The 15273-nt window shown below is 42.5% G+C and overlaps 1 protein-coding gene across 1 annotated transcript in view; it reads right to left on the bottom strand.

Moving 5' to 3' along the window:
• MAD1L1 (mitotic arrest deficient 1 like 1) overlaps positions 1-15273 on the bottom strand; it is a 714648-nt gene that overhangs the window by 183551 nt on the left and 515824 nt on the right. Inside the window, exon 17 of the mRNA XM_066576313.1 lies at positions 3253-3443. Coding sequence (XP_066432410.1) covers positions 3253-3443 — 191 coding nt within the window. The remainder of the gene's footprint in view (positions 1-3252; positions 3444-15273) is intronic.

The following is a 15273-nucleotide window of genomic DNA, read 5'->3' as shown; positions in this document are numbered from 1 at the left end:
CAGAAACCTGGATTAAGAGATGGCCATGGAAATAGCAGATTTGGATTTCTGCTTAAAGGGAACCTGTCATTAATTATAAGCACCATCATAAACAAAGTTATGGTACTTATAGTTTAGGTCAAATAGAGTCTGGGGAGCTGGGTCTTATACACACCCAATTCCCTGTTCCTGGTCTTTTTTCCAGGCAAAGTTAGCATACGCACAGCTAGAGTGACATTTTTCAGAAGGTTGAGCATGCGCATTCCCATTCTTTTCTATCAGAGTGCTGAGCATGCGCATTCCCATTCTTTTCTATCAGAGTGCTGAGCATGCGCATTCCCATTCTTTTCTATGAGAGTGCATGCACACGGCCTTCACACAAGAGTGAAGCTTTCTATGCGTGCGCTGACTTTGCCGGGGGGACACCGCAGGAACAGAGGACCAGATTTAGTTTATGGTGCTTATTGGTTGATGACAGCTTCCCTTTAAGGAGTATTAACCTGTTGAGGACAACGCAATTTTTTGAGCTTGTCATTTTCATCTCCGACTTGCAAGAGTCATAACTTTTTCATTTTTCCGAGATCTATTTTTTTCTTTAAAGGAAGTCAGTCATGTGAAATTAGCCCTAGTAACCATGAGCGCTATCAGATCAGCGCCCAGACGTGAAGGAGCATCATACTGGTATATGTTCTTAGAGAGCTTCCATCAGTGAGAAATCTTCATGCCTCTGCCCCGCGCACAGTATGCAAACGGGCCTGAGACCGTCCGAAGGGGGCGAGCCGCTCGTCTCAGACTGGTCCTGTGCGTCTCTGCCCTCAGATTCCCCAGAATAGGTCATCAATATTTGTATCCCTGCCAATCAGTTGTTCGCCTGGCCCACCGTCATTGCAGACAGAGCCGGAGCATATAGCACGGCCAACATTGCAGCAACTCAGGTTGGTATTGTAGGCACAGCTCCCAATGAATTCAATGGAAGCTGTGCCTGCAGTACCAACCTGGGCCTCAACAGTATGGTTAGAGTTATCTACTCGCACTGACAGCGGGCTGGGCGAACATCTGATTCTGAGGGATTCTGAATAGCGGAAATATCCTGAAAATAGGTCATCAATAGCAAAGTCCTGTAAAACCCCTTTAAATGGCCAAAACGTTTTGAGATGATACAGTGGTGAGAATGGGCAGCATTAGGATGAAGCCCCCCGCGCGGAGGTTGTACTCGAGTGGACACGGTTAAATCAGTTTCACTTGGTGGATTACAGAGTCCTGCAGAGAGGAACGCTTTACAGTTGTATGTTTTTAAGAATGCATGGCTTTAAGGTGCGAGGAACATTACACATCCGCAGTGCTGCACAACAGTAGGTCAATGAACACGATGTGTGTAAGTGAAAGTGCATGTCTGCAGTTAAGTCCCATTCGCTGTCGTCGAGCTGCCGTCACGCTGTGTCCTCCGCTATGCTGAACTATACGTAACCGACGTGAGTAAAATACACATCTTTCAGACTCAGCTTGAGTTAAACAACAGGTTTCTTTTAGGGTCTTTACTTATTGAGATCCTTGAACCAGCGCTGAGAGCTCCTCATTCTACAGGTGGGGACACAATTTATCAGGGGGGTAAATTGCAGTGTGTCACAAAAATATACTTTATGTTTTTGCCTGAGCGTGTTTGATAGAAATACTTGGTAATCAAGACATACAAAGCTGAAGCCTGCTCAGGCTCTGACCCCATGTCACATTGCTTGGGACTGAAATTACGTGCTGACTAGTTTACAAATTAGTGACCTGTGCTTGACATGGTTTTCTCTTCCCTTCCATCTCCATGAGCTATTCACTTCTACTTCACTATGTCTCTAGTCTCTGTCGCAAATGAAGATAACAAAATAAATTGGGTTCCTCCATTAAATACTGTATCGCACTGTACTTACAATAGATCCGTGTAACACAAGCAGGAGCTGGAAAAAATATGGAGCTTGGCAAAATTAAGTTATATGTTAGAATCTCTCAGCTGACCACTAATGGTAATAAATAGGTTTCAGTGAGTGGGATAGATTAAAGGTGTTTTCCAAGACTAGGGTATTGGAGAAATGATGCGTTTGAGCTGTGGTGCTGGCGAAAGCTGCTGCGTATGCCCTGGAGGGCGAGAGTAACAGACAGAGAAGTCCTGAAACATGTAAGACCTGATATATGACTGGAGGCCAAGATGACCGGACTCAGACTCACGGATTTTGGCCGTGTGATGCGAGCAAAGTTGCTGGAAAAATCTATAATGCTTGGACAGATCAGTGGCAAAAGAAGACCCGGCCGCCAAAGAACACGATGGCTGATACTGTCAGAGCTGATCTGACATGGATATCAGACAACTGAAAGAAGCAGTACGAAACCAAAAAACATGGAGGGAGGGAGCCTTTAGGATCACCAAGGGTCGTGAACGACTAAACGGCTAACAACAACAACAACAGGGTATTGGTGATCTCTCCTCAGGATAGGTCATCAATATCACATCGGTGGGGGTCCATTCCCTGAGAACCCAGCTGATCAGTTGTTTGAAGAGACTGTGGCACTTCAAACAACTTCACTACAAATTAGGCACAGCGCTGTACATTTAATAGAAACTCAATCTCCTTTACTTGAATGAGACTAAGCTGCACTTAGGCCCCATGACGAACAAACATGATGTCACTGGACTGGAAAGAGGTCAGCGCCATCCACCAGAGTGCTGCAGCCTCTTCAAACAGCTGACTGGTGAGGGTCCCATACAACGGACCTCCACTGATAGGATATTGATGACCTATTCTGAGAATAGGCCATGAATTTCCTAGTCCCAAAAAACCCTTTAATCAAACTGACGGATGGCACTTAAAAGGGGTCTCCAGGAAACAAATGTCTACTGTCCATGCCATCCATCCTGGCATGTAATTAGGATGGGTTGAATAGAGTTCTAGACTAGAGGGCTAAGGGGGCAGGGCCGTGGAGCCTAATACCACACTGTAGTTCGTTCCTGTCAGACTAAGTGCAAATCAGCCCGACAGGGATGTAGTGGTAGACTCTGTGACCCGTCGTCCCCTTCCTATCTAGAGCTTTATTCAATCCATCCAAGTTGCATTCTACGATGGGTTATTCACGGGTTGCATGGAAGGCAATTTTTTCTTTTTATTGCCAGTGAACTCCTTTAAATGGTTGTTGCAATATGATAACCCCCTAATAGAGCACATGGATGTCGTAGAGAGTTCCCTCTTTTTTGGGAGCGGAGTAGGATATATGTAAAATGATGAGTTGTACCTTGAAAAGCAAGTTATCATCCTTATGTTCAGCATACATGGAGGTAAGCCGGTACTGGTTCTCAGTAGTGATGTCAATGCGGTATCCGGTCAGCATGTAGCATACGGTACGGAACTCATGGATTTTGGTTTGAAATACTTCTCGGAGTCGTTGGTTCTTTAGTTCTGCACTCTCCACCTGTTTCTTCAACTCTGTGACAAAAAAAAATTAAATTAAAACATACAAATTCTATAAATCAAATATTAAAAGGAAGCATTGCAACAGTTACAGCATGTGAAGCTTCACCATAAATGAACATTCGTTAATGAAAGTAAATGCTATCATCTTTCAGATATATATTCATTATTTTTTATGGTCTCACTTATTTAGTCCTTTTTAGGTACTGTAGTAAAGGAAGCATCTCATGTGGCTACCTGGAAACTATGAACAGGCAAGTTGTGTACTAGAAATGGATCTTATAGCAGTTTTTAATTCTTGCACTGGCTTTACCAGCAGCTTATTGACTTTTTCCAGATTCTCATATGATTTTTTTTTCTACACTGAATAACTAAAAATAAGTGTCAAAAACAAACAAAACAGTTAGAACTTTAAATTGAAGCCTCCTCCTAGTATCGAAAACAAAAGCAGCAAAGCAGTAGTAATAGTGGACAGTTTATATGGCTGCTTGCGAATTCTGTACAAGACATTACATGCTATGACTGCGTGTTAATGAGATTACTTGAAAAAATCCAGTTTTCATTATTAGGTGATAGAATGGAGACCATGTTTAATATAAAATAAGGAAAACCCATAAAAACTCAGAATTTGACAATCTGCAAATCACTTTCCATGCAGGAGTCTTCGGTAACATCAAGCAAGCTGAACAACGGTGCCAGATAATGATATCTGGTGACTTTTACACTTCAGTGTTACGAAGAAGAAATTCTGCAAGTTCCTTCTAAACAGCGCTATTCACTTCACGTGCCGCTGTTGTACAAGTGGATACATTGTAATTACAATGAGCTTATTACTAATGTGTCCTTGTAGCAATTAAACATCTGCTTAATTCATCATTTAAGATGCAGGAAACGACCTCCAGGTTTGTCACTTGACATGGAGCTCTTATTACTTGGCATTCAATCTAGAGCTGGTCATACCCAGCAAATAAGTGCCAGTCAAATGAACTTCTGGTGGGTGACTAACACACAAGAGGTGAGGAGCAACCATACATCTGGTGCCTCGGTTCTAAGGAGGATCAACATAAATGGCAATGACAGTCTACAACTGTCGCCACCCCCCCTCCCCTCCCTTTGGTACGCTTCACCAAAGCCCCGAACTCAAGGGCAGATGACCGGAAACTGGTTTACCTCATCCCTTGTGGAGGAACACTCCATAACTGTTAGCTGGTAGATCCCACTTGTTTAGTAGCATTGAGGCAACAGCTCAAGCTGAATCCCCCTCTTCATGATGCAATTGTTTGGTCTTAGATAACCTGCTTAAAAAGGGGTTGGCCAGAGGGGGAAAAAAGCAATAGAAGTTGAGTAGGAAAGGTCCTACCACTTCCCTTTCCATACAACCAGGTGTTACTGTTGGAGAACCCCAACATTAATAATTTTACCTTTGGGGAAACCAAACCCTTATATAAGACCCATTTGATGCCACGTTTGGTTCGGGCAAATTACATATTGGATTCTAATGAATGGACCCACTCTACTACCCCAAGATCACCTTCCAGGGCATAGGAGGTTGTAGAGCACAAAAAAGCATGGCCTAGATGGTTTAGTGAAATGTAGCAATGCTAAAGTAGCCATTTGGATATAGCACAACTGTTGTTTTTGGCTTGATCAAAAAGAAGATGGAAAGAAACGACAATCGCATTAACTAAATATTATATGTGGTTATAGGTATTCTGGAGCAGTACAGTGAGGCATCACAAATTCAGTTGAGGAACAGCATATGCCCAAAATGCCTCAAGTTCACGAGGATTTTCCCAGGACATGATGGCTCTCTTCCAGCAGAGGTGCTCTATAACAGATCACTTTATCTTGGAAGTGTCAGCAAGGTAAAAGGGGAAAGTGCTGTGCTAATGGCACAATGGCTATTACCTAGGGCATTGGGGAACTTGTGGATAGCATTATGGTTGGCATTGATATGTGGACACCATAGGACCTGCTGCACACTCTCCATAGAACATCTACATGCCCCTCTTTTGGTATGGATGACAAAAGCTGGTGAGACCCAAGGCATCAACATAACTAGTAGGGCTTCAGGAGCTAAAGTTTGAAAAGTCTTGTTTTAGAGGATCTGAATAAATCATTACATGACGACTACTGCTGGTAAGAATAGCAATTTTATTTCTTCTCATTTACTAGCCAATTCAGAATGTGACATCCCACTTTAATTAAGAGCCTGTTACAGAGATGGAAATTAATTGTTCATTAGACAGATGCATGTATCACTTACTCTGCAGCAGGAATCCTGGGAATCAATCTCACCGTACAATAGGCAGAAAATCATTGAGATTTGAAGAATATTTATTAGCTTTTTGTGTATGTGGAAAGTGGTCTCACGGGGGCTCTTTAAATATACAGATGTGGGAACATATAATGCCACCTTTCCTGCTAGGAACTAGATGGGGGTGGTTCGTCACAAGATACTGAAGATTACGCTGACAATGGGCACCTGATTGCAGTACAGAAAAAGGCATATTCTGCGCTTTTGTCACAGTAGCAGATGAGCGTTGCAAATGGTAATAATTGTATGGAAGATGTAGATTTAGTCATCCTTTTCACTGCTGTCCTTAAAATTAACTAGACCCATCAAATGGTAATAATAAACACCCTACCTAATCTTTATGGTTATTGGCAGACACATTCACGATTCATCTAACCAGCCACATGTTCATGTTGTAAACAGCACAATGGCTGTTAAATCTAAAGATCAGGCATCAATTTTGAGTATAGGTTCTTTTTAAAGTCGCACATCAGAATATTTTCAAAACTGCAAATATACCGTATTAGCCGACCTGAGTATAAGCTAAGTCAATAAGTGTTACCACAAAAAATTGGTAAAACTTATTGACTTGAGTATAAGCCTACCGGTAGCTATACTGGAGTATATGGTAGGTAAAAAAAGCAATACTCACCTATCAGCTGGCGCCTGTGTCCCCGGAGCGATGCTCTCCCTGGCGGTGCGGCCAGCTGCTGTAGTCTTCTCCCCGCCGTCTTCTCGCTGTTTGCTTTTGAAATCCCTGCCGTCAGTGCTGTGATTGGATCAGAATGACATCACTGAATGGCTGTGATTGGTTTATCGAGCGCCGGATGTGATTGGCTGGCGCTTGATCCAATCACAGCGCTGATGGCGGGCATTTCAAAAGCAAGCCAGGGAGAAGACAACGGGGAGAAGACTGCAGCAGCTGGCCACACCGCTGCGGACAACATCGCACTGGGGACACAGACGCCGGCTGATAGGTCAGTATTGAGGTTTTTTGGTTTTTTTTACCTCACTTGAGTATAAGCCGAGGGGGTCTTTTTTAGCACTTTTTTTGTGCTGAAAAACTCGGCTTATACTCGAGTATATACAGTAAATCTAATATTTCAGAATCCTTCGTTTAGCTACAGAAGTGTTCTAATACCAGAGCTCTACCACAGCGTACATATTATGGCCAACTCCACTGGTTCTACTGAACCCTATAGTGATCTACTTGTAGGTTCAGTTCAGTAGAATCTCTTGTGCTTCTGAGGCTATAACTAAAATATGGATGCTAAAAAGCAACTATATTGGTGCATAGTTGACTTATCTGTGAATCAAAATGAAAAAGGAGGGAGGGTTGTGCTAATTTGCAAATAAAGGGTTGGTTTTTGGCAATTTTGGTGTCATTGGTGCCTCAAATACCCAGTAATCCCAGCAATTTGGAACTCAAATGTTGATAAATATGCTAAAGTTGCGTGAAACTGACTATGCCACTAAAGAAATCAAGGGCTTTTCCAACCAGGTTCCCTGATATATACATCTCCTCTAGTGTTAAAGGGATTTTCCAAGATTCAACTGTTGATTACCTATCCTCAGATAGGTTACCATAGTAGTTTGGCAGGGGTCTGACACTCAGCACCATGGCTGATCAGCCGGAGCCACTGCGGAAAGGAAATATACAGCTCCGTACACTGTGCAGCAGCCAAAAATGGCACTACAGGTTCAGTCCCATACAGCTGAATGGTGGAGGTGTCGGGTGTTGGACTTCGTCGATGTGATACTGATGACTTGTCCTGAAGATAAATCATCAGCGGTTAAATTTTGGTAAGCTCCTTTAGAGTGTTGTTTGGACAAATAACAAAGCTCTGCAACTACTTTATTCTGAGCAGGAGTTCAGTCAGAGTGGCTTCAGTCAGAGGAGTAACAAGTTAACCATGGGTACCCCATAGCAAAGTTTGGAGCCTTACTTTACCATGGCTACAGTAACTTCAGCATCAAGTCAGTTTGGGAACTGAACACATAATCCTTATTTTGGTCCCCCTTGTCTTTTCCTTTTTTCCTTGGTTTCATAGTCATTACTGACGGCATCTGACTTCCGAATGGAAAAGGCCCTCTTGGTTGCTAGACCCCGTAGAGTCATGAAATAGAAGTAGTGCAAAAAATCTAGGTGCAAACTACACATGGAAGATAGATGTGAAGGTAGTGGATGGTGAGATTGACTGTCTTGTCCACTGACTACCAATGGTATTGCATTCAGCTGATGTATACTATGCTTTTATGACTCTTAGGAAACCCATCTAGAATTGGATTCCAGCCATTTGAAAGAGTTTCATCCCTCTCGAAAGGAATCACTTGCTGACTACAAATAAAGTTAATCTCACCATCTATTATCTCCATGTCTATCTTTCATGTGTGGTCTACATCTTTTGCACTTCTCCTTTTTCATGTATTTGACACCACTATAGCCTCTGACTCATCAGTATCACTAGGACGGCAGCAACCCTCTTGCAATATTATTCATGTCCTTTCCATGGTCGTCTGACATGGACTTCTGCCCACTTAATTTCTTCTTTGCGTTCCCATAACTTCATGGCTTCAGTCTACAGAAATAGACCTCCAAAAGATATCTGCTGATGTGCCTTCATGACATCTCAGAAGGCTTTTTAAAGCCCACTTTCCCTTTAATTGCTTCTGAAAGATGTCTTAGGAAGACCTAGTTATTTTCTAAACCATAGCTTTTCTGTTCCAGAGCTACAAATGGAACCAAAGCTCCCATAAACATTGCCTTTCATTCCGTGTAGCTGCATGATTTCCAATACAACTGTGCAAATTCCTATTTCTGTACAAGCTCCAAGCCAATCAATACATTTATACGCTTTACTAACTTCCCAGGGCCTTTCTACTGACCACGCTAAAGCTGTGTAATCTTAAAACAAAAGAAGGGAATTAAAAGCAAAGGATTGCCGTAAAACACAATGGCCATATTGGAGTAAGTAATATTTCACAGCTGTCATCCACTGGACTGGATTTAATAGATCTCAAACAGCTGACGGTATACAATTACATTTTTTTAAAGGCAATGTAACAGGGTAGAAGTAAATAGTTTCTCTCCAGCAACTGAAGAACTAAAGCACATAAACCCATCACTGAAGGATACATACCTACAGAGGACTTAGGTGACTATGCATGGCTGAGTCAAGCTCACCTCTAGCCTGGTCTCCTAAAGTAGATGCCCCTTTTTCAGCACCCTTGTTGTTTCTGTAAGTACACATTAAAGAGATTCTCCTATCAGAAAAGACCCGTCCGAATTTCGTATTAGCTGTTTGGGACTCGCCTCTATGAACCAGAGTGGAAAGCAGTCTTGGTGGCCTCAACATAAACATGTATTATAGGGTAACTTGTTCGAACGGGCACCTTATAAGAAAGAACAATGCGTGTCTAATTGGTGGTCTGACTCGCATGAATTTAATATAGATTTTAGGTTATGGCTAACTATTATCTAGAGAGATGCCAGTCAACTGATCAAAATATTAACAAATCGCCTGTTGGTTATTTGCTTTGTGTGTGCTAAAGAATATGGCCATTGAATGGACAAACTCCATGAGGAACAGTAGGAATTGTACTTTTTGTCCAATAGGTCATGTTTTTGGTTGGTTTAAAGGGGTCCATTGGTACATTGGTGGCCTATCCTTAGGTCCTACCTATTAGTCAAAAATTATTCAGCAGTGGTGGTTGATTGTTGAATTTGTATAAATGCCTCTCATAGGTTGAGGAAAGGAAGATTGGGCAGGTCGAATTTTAACGTCCGACTCTTTTATCCAACCTGGAGACAGGCTGCTGCCAAGGCTGCGGCTTTATTCCCTTTCCCCATAGAAAACACATGAACAGTTGTCCAGATTGGGCTTTCATGTGTATGGAGGACTTAAAGGGGTTGTCTCGCGGCAGCAAGTGGGGTTATACACTTCTGTATGGCCATATTAATGCACTTTGTAATATACATCGTGCATTAAATATGAGCCATACAGAAGTTATACACTTACCTGCTCCGTTGCTGGCGTCCTCATCTCCATGGTGCTGTCTAACGCTGTCTTCTCCTTCCATTTAGACGCGCTTGTGCTGTGTGGTCTTCTGCTGTGTTCAATGGAGGCGCTCCGGCGTGCTCGCGCCGGAGAGCTGGTCTGCGCATGCGCAGAAGACCTCGGCGGCGCGAGCACGCCGGAGCGGCCATACAGAAGTGTATAACCCCACTTGCTGCCGCGGGACAACCCCTTTAAGAAAAATAGCTACTGATGATGTCAAAAAGGCTATTAAAAGTGTATGGTGGCCAAGAATTAGTACTCCCTGGAAACCCCCTTTGAGAATGAATAGTGGGAATCACCGTAGAACTTATGAATAATCTGAATGGAAGTGAACTGAAAGATACCAGATACAACAACAATCACATGAACCCTTTCATTTACTGAAATAACACTTCTGCCCGCAGTTCTTCGTTGTGAGACTCTTCAGATGTAGAGGTGGTTTCACTTCTTCCACTTGAAAACGTCAAGTGTGTAAGGAGCGCACATTATGTTTTCATTTATATGTTGCCTCGCTAGTATAACCGCATTGATCGTTCGTAGTCATCAATGTATTGACTGTTGTTTATATGACCGCACTGAGAATAGCATTGTCCTCATTAGATCGCTTCCTTAATTGTAAGCTATTGACATTATTACCGTGCGTGAGTGAGCGTCTAATTTTGTATACGGCTTAACTGCCCACATTAATTTGTGTACAATGTGTATAAGATATGAAAAGTGAACACTGAAAAGGGACAAACATGTGATGACGGTTTACTTCATCGTCTTTAAGTGGACATATTGGTTTCTCAATGGCACACTTGTCAAGTTCTGCCATAGTATAGCTTACCAAGCTTCAATGCCAGGGAAACCAATTAGATTACAACATATGACTATACGGTCACCCACTTGAAGTCTGCCAAATAATGTTTGTCCAATTGTTCGAACAGCTTTGTTTTTATGTTAGGCAAATAAATTTAAGGAGTAGTCCGATGAGGTTAAATGGACATAACGAAGGGACACCAGTCAATGCCTCGCTCTGGTAGACTTAACACTGCATTTCAGCCGCTAGCATCAGCCCATGGCAAAAACAGCTGCAATGGGATGAGGCTAGCCCCGTGGGTCTTGGGAACTAAATACATGACAGCTCTCAGTTTGAAGGGGATTGAAAGTATTAGAATCTATAAGACTATTTAAAAATTTGCAGCAGGAAGATATGCTTGCTTAGGTGGATATCGGCTTTAATTTTCAAAAGGTACATAAAAGGGAATACGTTATCGGAAAACGTGTTAAACATAGTAGAATCGGTCTTCTCCTATCCACTGTGAATGGCTAATGACTTCTACCATGAAGCATATCTTTAAAGCTTCTGAAAAGCATATCTCTGCAGCTCATGCAAGATGGCCGCCCACATAGTCTGGTACAGAAAATAGAATACAAAAAAATCTACATGTTTTGGAAGCTCCCTGGCGTCATCAGGGGAATAGGCCACTTAACCCCTTAGTGACCAAGCCTGTTTGCGCCTTAATGACCAGGCCACATTTTGGAAATCTGACATGTGTCACTTTAACATAGAATAACTCCGTAAAGGTTTTGCATATCCAAGTGATTCCAACATTGTTTTATCGCCACATGTTGTACTTCATTTAGGCGGTAAAAAAAATAGTCAGATAGAATTTGTGTATATTTATTAAATGCCAAAATTGTGAAAATTTTGAAGAAAATTGTCATTTTTTTCACATTTTCAATTGCAATATCTCAAATATGTGCAAACATACTGTACACATTTTTGATTATATATATTTCCATCTGTTTACTTTATTCTGGATGCAGATTTAAAAAAAAAAAAAAAGGTTTTCCAACCATTTAAGAGACGTACAAATTTAACATTGACCATCAACATTTTGGGGAACACTTTGTTTTCCTACACAAAGCCGAGACTGCAAAGGCTCATACCGGTAGATGTCAGAATGATAGATACCCCCACAAATGACCCTATTTTAAAAGCTACACCCCTTAATATATTCACTGAGGGGTGTCGGGAGTATTTTGAGCCCACATTTTGTTTTTAGGAGCGAACGCAATTTATAGGAGGAAAAAAAAAATTCATATTTTCGAAAATATGTCATTTTAGAGGCAGTTTTTTTTTCTATAGTGCACATGAAAATGAGAATTTACTCCCCAAAATGGATATCCCTGTTTGTCCTGTGTTTAGAAATATACCCATTGTGGCCCTAATCTTATGTCTGCATGCACAATGGGGCCTAAAACTAAAGGAGCAGCTGGTGGCTTTCAGAACAGAAATTTTGCTTGAAGGTGATTTAGGCCCCGTAGGACACTTGTAGAGCTCTTGAGCAGCCAAAACAACAGAGAACCCCAACAAATGACCCCATTTTGAAAACCTGACCCCGTAACAAATTCATCTAGGGGTGTACTGTGTAATTTAATCCAACAGTTTTTGAATGAATCTAAGCAAAGGAGAAAGAAAAAATTACTATTTTCATTTTTTTGGCAATTGTGTAAATTTAAAAACAGTTTTTTTGTACAGCACACATATGAATGAAGACTTGCATACCAAAATGGATGTTTGTTCCCTGTTTGTTCTGTGTTCAGAAACATACCTATTGTGGCTCTAATCTACTTACAGGACATATGGCTAGGCCTACAATGGAGGGAACACTCATTTCAGGGCATAACTGAATAAATTCCGGTCCCCATTGCCCACTTGTGCAAAAAAAATAAAAAATCACTCCCTAAAAATAACCCCCCCCCCCACGCCCTTTTTGGCATTCCACAAATCTTAGATAAAAGTAATAATGTAAACTGTGTGGTATTTCCGAAGACAGGGGTAATTACGGAGGCTGGTTGGGATGGGTACATGGGGCAATAAAACCGTGTATACCTCCTCCTCTCATGCTTTTTTTGGGGGTATTGGGCAGGGATGGGGTGTAAAAAGTGGTGGTTTTTGAGGCTTCGTAAGCTTGCCGAGGTGCGGCGGTCTCAAACAGAAGGCATACAACAAGTTGCTCCTGGAACTGCAGGAAGGCGAGCGTTCCCGTGAATTTCTTGTAAGTTACGTATTACAAGTAGCGATCTGAATAATGCTGGGTCCACACGGTCGTATGTGGAATCTGCTTGCAGAGGCCCGCAGCGGAACCCAGCTGTGAGCCCGGCCGTGGCGCTGCGTATGGCCGTGTAATGCACTGCGCATAACTGCCTACTCACGCAGGCCGTCATGCGCAGCACACCTTTTTTTTTAATATTTCCTGTACCGTCGTTTAGTGATGACACAGGTACCTTCAGTCCATACACAATGTAGTTGCGTATGGGCTGCAGGTATATCCGTGACCATGGAGCACAATGGGCTCTATGTTGCGGTTCTCCACGGTAAAATAGAACATGCTGTGTTCTGTTTTCTACGAGTGGATTACGTCATTCTGACCCGCTAATATGGGCAGAATTCTGTGATCCAGTGCATTTGATTGGTCCACGTATTACCGCAGATGAAACGCATGTGGAATCCGCATTTTCTATCTGGTCATGTGAGACCAGCCTAAGGTAGATTGTTACCTTTTTATCACATGACCGGGGACCGCTCAATGAGGCCACCGATCACTGCTCCAGGCTCTCCGTGATCTTTGGTAGCTGGGAGCAAGGGGATTTTATATTTCCTGAGCTCCCTGGCGCCTGTAAATGTTTCTGGCATTTTGCCGGTGGGTGCATGCGCAGAAGCCAGAGAAGGTCCGTGGAGGAATATTGCATCGGGGTTCAAATGTGGAGACCTCTGGTAAGACGTTTCATCTCCTCTCACTGATCGCATCGATGAGGGAAGATGAAACCAACTTTTTTTTTTACATTTTTTCGTGATCGCTGTTATCCATTGGATAACGGCGATTACGTGACCAGGAACCACATACCCGCGCCCCCCATGACATCTCCAGGCTCTCTCCAGGCTTTTATCTCCCCTGATGGATACAATCCAATGGATAACGGTGATCATGTGACCGGGAACAGCATACAGCAGTCCCCAGTCAATCTTACTTAAGCTTCACTCGGTTATCTTTGACAGCCAGGTGCAGAAAGATCTTAAATTTTCCGGGCTCTCCGGCCTTCTGTGCATGCATGCCACATTGGTCCATGCGCAGAATCCCGTGGTAGTGTAGATCGCCGCGGTACATCACGGAGGACGGGAGTGAGCATTTTCAGATGCCCATGAGTGAAGCTGAATCTTTAACTTTTGAAAAACTTTTTTACACTTGAATGCGATGGGCGCTATGCACCGGATAGCGCCGATCGCGTGACTTGGAAGAAAGGGGCTTACCACGGTCCCCCATGACAGCTCCAGGTTGTCTGCTACCTCTGGTAACTGATAGCATGGAGTTGTTACGTCCACAGCCCACGTGGCTTTAATCCCCAGAGGAAACATGTTTTTTGTCCCAGGGGATTAAAACCCACTAAGGCAGGACGTAAAAAGGCAATGGGGTGGGAACTAATGGGTTAATAGCCTTATTTCACTGATGACGCTAGAGAGCTGGCAAAACACATTTGGGGGTGCTATAGTGTTTCTATTTTAGATTGGCTATGTGCTCATCTATTGAAATTATAGGGATTGTGAGTCCGCAGCTGCATCCATTTATATTAGTGTTACTATAGAATATAGTATGAATATAGAATATATAAAGGAGATACATCCAAAGCTTCACTAGCGAGCCATTACATTATTAGAGACTACTTTATCCTGTTTATCTCTTATAGTATTAGATTGTCATTACTGGTCCTGATGGGTTTTAATATATATATAAAATAAAGGTTAGGTTTTATTTTATTCTGTAATGCAACATATGAGCTGCAATTTTTAATAGAACCTAAGGGCAGAGTTGGCACCGTTTCTCTAATCATGGACAACCCCTTTAAACAACCCTACTGTTGACCTATTGAATACCCATCTGTCAAGCTCCCAGCAGTGTACAGAATATGGGCAGACTGAGAACTGGATGGACAAGCTCTTTCCTCTCTAGACTTTTTCACTGCAAAGATTGGAAATTTTTGAGAAAATGGTTACAAAAAGACTTGTGTAGCGATTTGCTGCCCCGGAGAGCTGTGTGCCTGCATACACGGTGGCCATAAGGCACCTTCACCTCTTTTTTTTTCTGGCTCAAATACAATTATGCTTTAAACAATTTCCCATTTCAGAAGATGAAAAGCTGAACTTGACAGTCAACCTCTGGTATCAACCGCAAGAACTAAACAAGAAACACAATAGATTGTTTTTCTTCTTTGAAGGAACGCAAAAATATAAAGTCAATGACGGAGAGAAGACGAACATTGTGTCCCAACACCAATAAAGAGCGCTGGTTTGCTGCGCTCTCATCGTGTCTGGGTCACTAAGTCATCACCCAAGACCACCAATCTTTCTTCTACAAGTAATCTCGCAGCAACAAACAGTTTGGTCTTCCGCTCCGGCTTCTTGGATACAACACAGAAATTGGAATCTGAATGCGTCCATGTTTCT

This window comes from Eleutherodactylus coqui, chromosome 8 (genome assembly GCF_035609145.1).
Source record: "Eleutherodactylus coqui strain aEleCoq1 chromosome 8, aEleCoq1.hap1, whole genome shotgun sequence".
Lineage (NCBI taxonomy): Eukaryota > Metazoa > Chordata > Amphibia > Anura > Eleutherodactylidae > Eleutherodactylus > Eleutherodactylus coqui.
This window is presented reverse-complemented; position numbering and strand designations above follow the sequence as displayed.